Source organism: Rhipicephalus microplus, chromosome 5, assembly GCF_043290135.1.
Source record: "Rhipicephalus microplus isolate Deutch F79 chromosome 5, USDA_Rmic, whole genome shotgun sequence".
NCBI classification, from domain to species: domain Eukaryota; kingdom Metazoa; phylum Arthropoda; class Arachnida; order Ixodida; family Ixodidae; genus Rhipicephalus; species Rhipicephalus microplus.
Genome location: NC_134704.1, coordinates 128170548 through 128179091, shown reverse-complemented (window position 1 = coordinate 128179091; position 8544 = coordinate 128170548). Strand labels below are relative to the sequence as shown.

At 45.1% G+C, this 8544-nt stretch overlaps 1 protein-coding gene across 1 annotated transcript; it reads right to left on the bottom strand.

The window, feature by feature from the left end:
- Positions 1–1037: 1037 nt before the first annotated feature.
- On the bottom strand, positions 1038–3676 carry LOC119174242 (innexin inx2). Its single transcript, XM_037425073.2, has one exon. It carries the CDS (start codon positions 3595–3597, stop codon positions 2473–2475), a length of 1125 nt encoding a protein of 374 aa, XP_037280970.2. The 5' UTR covers positions 3598–3676; the 3' UTR covers positions 1038–2472.
- Positions 3677–8544: the final 4868 nt, after the last annotated feature.

The following is an 8544-nucleotide window of genomic DNA, read 5'->3' as shown; positions in this document are numbered from 1 at the left end:
CTGGTATCATTGAGCATACGGTAATAATGCATTACTGGAGTCACGTACAAAAGTACTGCCGGTACGTATAACAAAAAGTAATAATAAAGACTTTTACTGTTGCAAGATATAAAAAACTATAACCCCTTTGGAAATATGAGCGTGGATTTCTGTGTCCGTTAAGCCATTTGCGGCTGTTTCTGAAATGATCTATACAGGTCACTTTTTACCACCCCTCAATTAAGCTCTCAAGGTCAATCCAATTCGAGACAATGTGAAGGTTAGCTGCACGAGCGTCCGCTAACCTTGTACCGCATATCGGCGTTTCCGCGCAGCTCTGACGCCAATCATTCATTTTCTCTCTCTCGCATCTCTCTTTACTGCAGTTCTTTATTGAAATAACCACCCTGACCTCTATAGCGTATATACTGTGACATTTTATTGAGACACTCCGTAGCACCAGCAAAATGGTAACTAAATAACCAGCCCTGAAGAAGCACTTACCTTTGTTCGTTTTTTTTTATGTTACTCTGCTTACATCGATGTCACATTTTATTCTAAAGCAGCGCGTTCTTCAGCAGGCTTACAAACGAAGGGCAAGCTGCGGCTGTGCGCATTATAACACTCTTGTGCAAGTACGTACTCGCGCTGTTTACTCTGTCGCCAGCTTGTGAAAAATGAGCCGCCATCAATGCTACCATGTCAATGCGTTTCGTTTAACAAGAACTCAGATTATAACTAAAAAAAAAGCAGATGTTACTGTGGCGACGCAGTGCTTGATGGAAAACTGCGCGGGACAAAGTATCGCAGAACCTGCAAAGCATATTTGACACGCCGAAACTAGATTCAGGTTGCATATAACTCAGTTGAAGAGCCAGCTGAGAATTAGTAATTTCGTAACTAATTATTTGATATAGTTACAAATGTACTGCTGCTGTTACTACTACTACTACTGCTGTAATACTACTTACAACTGTTAATAATAATAATAATAATAATAATAATAATAATAATAATTTAGTAATGTTTTACAGCAATTTAGTGTCAAGTATTTGAAGTCAGATTAAAAAGTATGGCTTTTATTTGTCCAGAAAAGTGTAGGGATTTGTGAGGTTTAGGGAAGAAATTCGATACAGCTTTATTTATGAAAACAACTGCCAAAGACTGCCAACTACGAATTACTAGTGGCATTTTTTTATCGTTTACAATCTCAGTGCTCTGAAAAAAACATTTCATTTGTGTCATCTGCCAGTCTTGAAGAGAAACGTCACTGTGAAATGAGGATAAAAGCACTGTGCTCATTTGACTATTTGTACAGGAACACCCTCAAGACGAGGGCTGAACATATAACAAGCCAACTCGCCCAGTTGCCCAATGCCACGAAGACGCGTAGCTTGAGTGCTGTAAGCATTCAACAGTATATCGAGTTTATAAGCTACATAGTCCGCAAGATAACAACCGAGTAACATTATGCATTAACATGATCCAGCACCAAATAGAAGCACACGAACGCGTAATTGATTGAAGGATGCAGGTCAGTTGTTGCGAGCGCGAGCCCATACTTGCTGCGCTATAAATATCGTGTAGATTCAGACACATGAAATCTTGGTTATATGCATAATATGTGCTTGTAGGACAGACGTATAGCAAACGAGATCACTCATCAGAGCCTCAACACGAACACAAACCAATGCAACACTCTTTGCGGTCAAGTCCGGCCAGACTAGGCCTCTTATTTGAAAAGCTCTTCCGGCCAAAGCTATTAAACTTATGAGCATATAGAAATAAAAGCGGCCCAGCCCAAGCGTTTTTCAAAAACAAAATGCAAATTTTATATAAACAAAATAAGATGAATAAGATGACAAGGAACTCTAGGTGAGTGGTAAATCTATAGCTTAATCGGCAGGTGCCATAAAATTTATAACAAAGAAGAGTATGCGTTCCTCAACCAAAAGTTTGTATGTTTTTATCTCTAGACATTTAGCCTTCTACATTGTTTTGATTTGAATTTCTTCTCGATTTTACGAAGACTTCATTCATTGGACGTCCTGTCTGATGATAAAAGAAATTCAACGAACTTCGAAGTCAATGTCAAAGGTTTTCATGCTTTGAAACTTGGTCAACGGGCCACTGATCGCATTGTAGCCGAACGTCACTTCAAGAACATTTACATTTTTTTTTTTCATTTTCACGAGAATTTCAGACCCTGAAAGCGAAGTAGATGTACTTGTGTCAGCATTCAGCAGTTTCTGGAGCAGATACTACTCATAAATCTAAAAAAATGAGTGTCCTATACCAATCTAATCACCCCAATCTAATCAAATCGAGAACAAGGTATGACTGCATGAGTGTACTAAACAGTAGGTATTACAGGTTTCCATGACAGTGATATACGCGGAATGGTTGTTGCGTGGACGGTTTTCACGTATACGTAACAACATGAAGCCGCTCATTGCGTCATTTGTCATATAAGTCGAAAGAATTGGATTCTGCCTATGCCGTGGAGTTTTGTGGTCCATCGACGTAATCCGGATCCTTCTCGGATGCCAGTTTCCGAGAGAGCTTGATCACGATGTCGCGGAAGTGGTACGCCTGCATGTTGTCCTTGAGCAGGTATAGCACAAACCAATCGCCATACGCAGCCTTCATCACCAATTGATCCATGGACTTGGAATCAACCATGCGACTGAGGGTTTTCAAGAGCAGGTACCGGTAACGGGGAAACGCGCACACCACTATGCGGTAGAGCAGCGTGACGCCCGTGACCACTGCGAGGATAATGAGCCAGAACCAGAGGAAGACGTAGATCTTCTCGTTAATAATGTTCAGTGGCAGGAGACAGATGGAGTCGTGCTTCTGCACGTCTCCGGAGGTTCCGAACCGGTGGAAGCGGCACTTAGTCATCTTGGGAAAGACGCGTGTCATGGGGTCCACCCTGACCTCCGGGTCTTCGTTCATGAAGCGGATAACGTCGGCGCCGTACGTCGAGAACATTCCACCGAGGAACTTGTCGATGAAGTACATCTGGCCGATCACGTTGATGAAATTTATGACCTCGCAGATGAAGAACCGCAGTGCGTATGCCTGGTTCTGACTACGGTGAACGTAGAAGTAGTCCACCACGTCGTCTACCTGCTTATCCTTCTTCTCGTGTTCAAGCAGTGGTTTGTTCAGCTCCAGGAGGAGCGCCTGGATGCGCCCGTGCTCCCAACTTCGCCAGAGCCATCGCGGGAAGTAGAACATGATGGCCTGCAGACACAGGACGAAACAGACCCACTGGTAGTACGCATGCTCGATCACCTCATCGCCATCCTTGATGCGGCGCTGGTCAACACCGGGTGCGGCGACTTGCTTGCCCACGGTTGCGTTCAGTGAGCGGGGTAGCGTGATGGTCCCTTCCACCCAGCAGTACGTATTCATCACAGGCTCTGGTATGGCGTCGTGGGCCACGCAGTAGATTGGGTTGCCGAAGAACTGCGTGGCACTGACGAGCACGCTACAGGCGAGCAGGAAGAGGCCCGTGAAGCGGTAGTGGAGCCGGAAGACATTGTTGTCTGTCTGCACTTTTCCCACACGCAGGATTTTCTTGAACGAGTCGGTAAAGAACAGCTTGTCCATGGTGACGGCGTCGTTTGGCCCACGGCTGACGCGATCCTCGACGGGGCTGCGGACGAAACGATCGTGGAGTGGCGGAACCCTCGCTTATCGGCTGCTTATCTCATGGTCCCGCCCTGAGAGACAATTGTCGCTGGGCGCGCTTTGAAAGCTCAGGTGGTATGGCGGCACCTGGTGAATAGGGCGTGGACTAGACGCGTAGAAAAGTGCAATTCTTTCAGGTGATAATATCAGAAAGCGGGATTGATTTCTACATTCATGTATAAATGGCAGCATTCAAATAATCGACCGGCGGCCTGCAAAGATGAATGAGGAAAATAACAGGAGGATGCAGGGCGGGACAAGTTAAGGGTGTTCACGCGTATGACTAGCGTGTTCTTTCATGCCATTTTTTTTTCATCGCCAATGCGGTTAAATTGTTCCTTGTGTTAAGCTGGGTAGTAGTTCGCCCTTTGAAGGGGAGAAATTTAAGCTAATTTAAGTTTTAACTCTTGCATTCGCTAAGTCGTCTCTCTACTCAACTCATCGCACTGCTCTTGGAGAATTGCGATATGAATACATGATTCATTTTTGATAATTCACAACGCAAGAAGGACGCAGACAAAGTTTAAGACAACACGAGCGCTGTCTGCGTCCTTCGTCTGCCTGCGACTTCGTTTGCGTCCTTCTTGTGCTGCGAGTAATGAAAAAATGAACTATTACCAACTAGCCCAGATTTCCCTTCTTGTTCAGAGAATACATGATGTTTGCATCATCTATTGCTGATAGCTGGCAAGGAAAGAAGTGGGGAACTTTCATAATATTCTCGTGAACGGCGTACCTTCTTCACCTTTTTCCAGAAGCTCCTCTGAGTTTAAGCCCTGTGGGCAGGTGCCAGGGGTGTAGCAAAGAACTTTTTTCAGGAAAGGGGGAAGGGTGAGGTTCCGCCATACTCCACGTGTGTTCATCCATGCGTTTGCATGTATGCGTATATAGATACATAGGCTTACATGCAAAACTGAAGGAATAATTTGGGGAGCGGGGGTTTGAGCCTCTCAACCACACCCTTCCCCCTTGGCTGTGCTAGGGGAGTGCAAGTATACAGTTGCAGAAACAACCACCCGTACAAACTGGCAATAGAAAAAAACAATCATAAGTTACAATCAAGACGCCTCATCATCATCATCGTCATCAGCCTGATTACGTCCACTGCAGGACAAAGGCCTCTCCCATGTTTCGCCAGTTAACCCGGTCCTGTGCTTGCTGCTGCCAATTTATACCCGCAAACTTCTTAATCTCATCTGCCCACCTAACCTTCTGTCTCCCCCTAACCCGCTTCCCTTCTCTGGGAATCCAATTAGTTACCATTAATGACCAGCGGTTATCCTGTCTACGCGCTACATGCCCGGCCCATGTCCATTTCCTCTTCTTTATTTCAACTATGATATCCTTAACCCCCGTTTGTCCCCTAATCTACTCTGCTCTCTTCAAGACGCCTACAATGGTATAAAACTAACACTCTTAAGCCAAGTTTATCCATTAATTTCACAGCGGAATCCCGTAAAGTGTCAACTTTCCTCAAATACCATTGTAGTGGTCCCAAAACTCAAGCTCAACAAACAACGAACATAATATACTGAGCGTATCATCGCGTGCTGCGAAGTCACGCTGTAGAAAAACTGCACTAAGAGCGAAAAATCCCGTTAGTAAACGGATGGTTTTGGACGCACGTTCCTTTCTCTGGACAACCTGCGTACAAAGTGGCGAAACAAACGCGATTCTTTTTCTGCACGACTGGCATGCAATGTGGCGAAACATAAAGAAGAACGTCGGGATTTGAGTGGGTGTCGCCATCGTGTAGCTTCTTAGCGAAACGTTAGTGTCGGCGGGAGATTCGTTTGCGTCGGCAGGAGGCTTCAAAGACTTGGGAAAGCAGGGCTCTTACTCGTGGCGCCAACTATTAGAAAAGAGGAAAAAACTCCTACATCAGTGTGAACGCTTTCCATCGCCCCATATACCAACCCCCTTAAAAATTGTCGTTATCGGATGCCTAATGCACAAACCTCCTCTTTCGTAAGTGCGTGTTTCGATTGGTCAGCCGATTTGTACGTCCCACATCTTGATTGGCCGAAATATTTTCTTTAAAAAGAATTTGTGCGTGGGATGTCTTTGTGAGTACGGGAACAGGTTGTTATGAACCATGGAATGAGATATTGTGATTCGAGGTCAGGAAAGACTTATTTATCTAACTGACAAGGAAGCGCGGCGTGGAGGGGGGGGGGGGGGGTCTGGAATAATTTTTAAGAGTGGCCGAATCAATAGGTTCCGGAAAAGGGTCTGTCGGGGGCCAGGCTATTGTATAAATGTTAAGGTAAGTGGGATTGGTATAGTGAAACTTCCATAGAAGTCCATACATCCATGACAGAAAAGAACACCCATACGTTCAGAAAAGAGTGATTCATTAGCTGCTCACATAGAGGTAATATAACGGAATCTAGAGGAAGAGCTGCGCTGATAAGTCTATAACCATGTACGCAGGTGTTGCCGAGGTGTCAAATGGCGTGGTATAACTCATTATATGGCCTAAAGCAACCTTAAAGGGACCCACTCTGGGTGAAGAGATGTAACACCGTAGAAACGTGAGTGCGATTATTCTAACAATGGTTCGAACAGGAGAACATTAAACGAGGCACAAAAAAAAAAAAGACAAGCAATGACACCGCTGTTAGTCAGTAACATCCCTGCATGTCTTTCTTTCTGCCCTCGTGTAAAGTCCCGCTGTTCGAAACAGTGTTAGTTTAGAACCAACTATCTCCGGTGAATGCCATTTTGACTTTTCTTTCTAGCTGCCTCAACTTTTCCATACATGCTTTATTCACCAACTTAATTGATTCAAGTGTCTTGTGTCTGTTCATTTCCATGCTGGATTCATGGCTTGCTGCCTGAAAAATATGTTGTCTGGACAATATATTATGTGACACTATTGGTTCCTGCCTACGCTGAACCTTCGCATACAGAGTTGGGTGAAGCTAATGTCTCGAATGAGTCGTTAGGCTGCAACGCTCAGGTCGGTCTTCTTTGTCCCTCGTTTTAAACCAGTGTTAGCTATGAGCCAACTATACCTAATAACGCTTTCACATGGTAAATCACAGGTGGCGATACTGGCTGGGATCATCCTGATGTCGAACCTCTTCCAGGCCGCCCGCCGCGGAGGAGCGGTGGTTATTGTGCATGGCTGTTGACCCGACGGTCGCGGGTTTGATACCGGCCCTGGTGGTCACACTTTGGGGGAGACAAAATTCAACGTGTACTGTGCGATGTCAGTGCACGTTGAAGAACCCTAAATGATCGAAATGTCTGGAGAACTCTGAGGCGGTTTCTCTCATACTCATATCGGGGTTTTGCCCCGCCGTGGTGGTCTGGGGGCTAAGGTACTCGGCTGCTGACCCGCAGGTCGCGGGATCGAATCCCGGCTGCGGCGGCTGCATTTTCGATGGAGGCGGAAATGTTGTTGGCCCGTGTGCTCAGATTTGGGTGCACGTTAAAGAACCCCAGGGGGTCAAAATTTCCGGAGCCCTCCTCTACGGCAAGTCTCATAATCATATGGTGGTTTCGGAACGGTAAACCCGACATATCAATCAATTAATCATATCATGGTTTTGGGACGGACAACCCCGTGTATTATTATTATCTAGTTTTAATGCAATCTCGCATAAATACCTCATTTATAGCACTACACGTACCAGAACCGTAATCGAAAATATAGACATGGCGAAAAATGACCAGTGGTGGGAGACCTAGGTATCACTTGCATTCGTGGCAATCTGAGGATTCACTCGAATCATAGGGCGATAGGAAGACATTTCGACTACCGCGTTTAAAAACACTGAAGTACCTACGTCAGATGGAACGCGTGCGCAGGGCTGCCTCTGAAAATGTAGTGGAGAGAGCAGGGATTGGAAAGCGCAAAGTTTGATCGTTCTATAGGCATACGAACAAGCTGTAAAACGGGAAGGTGGAGGCCATTTGGAGGGTAGAAAGGTTAAAGATTACTACACACATTTTTACGACGGTTGAGTGCAGCCGCGTATGGTTGACAACGCAATTGAAAAGCGGGTGTGAAAAAATATCAGTAATCTCGTCCCGCGTACTTGAGAAAAAAGGCCCACGGTATAAGTAACTGGTACTGTGAGCTCTAGCTTCCGTTTGAATACATGTGAAATGTTTCATTTTATTTCACGTTCTATATTGTTGTTCATTCTTTTTCAAGGTATTTCACGATCATCACAGAATGATTTCCCAAGTGTATGACACAAAATAAGCACATGTCAGAGTGTTGATTGGAAACAATTTAACGAAACATTTTCATGAACTTCATGAGATCAGTAAAACGCAAAACGGGTGTACTTGGCCTCCTCGGTACCCAGATTGGTATACACTCAGAGAGCAGGCGCGTCAGGATACCTGCGAAATAGACGCCTTTTATTACAGGAAAGTCCTGTGTTGAGCCACGCTCTCTCGCGCGCCTCGAACTCAAAACAACAGCATAGCAAAGTTATGAAATAAAGTCACTGACCTTTTCGTCGAGCTATAACCACTTTTGACGAAAAAGTGAGTCATGTTATTTTATTCGATAGAGGCGAAAATGCTGTAGGGTCGTGTGGTAAGATTTGGGTGCACATTAAAGAACCCCAGGTGGTCGAAATTTCCGGAGCCCTCCACTACGGCGTCTCTCATAATCATATAGTGGTTTTGGGACGTTAAACCCCACATGTAAATCAATCAATTACTTTATTACATTTAGTGATATGCTATTGATATGCTATTGGAATATGCTATTTTCATCGAGCTATATAACCACTTTACCCGTCACGGTGGTCTTGCGGTTACGGGGCTCGAATGCTGACCCGCAGGTGGCACGATGGAATCCCGACCGCAGAGTCTGTGTTTTCGATTGAGGCCGAAATGCTT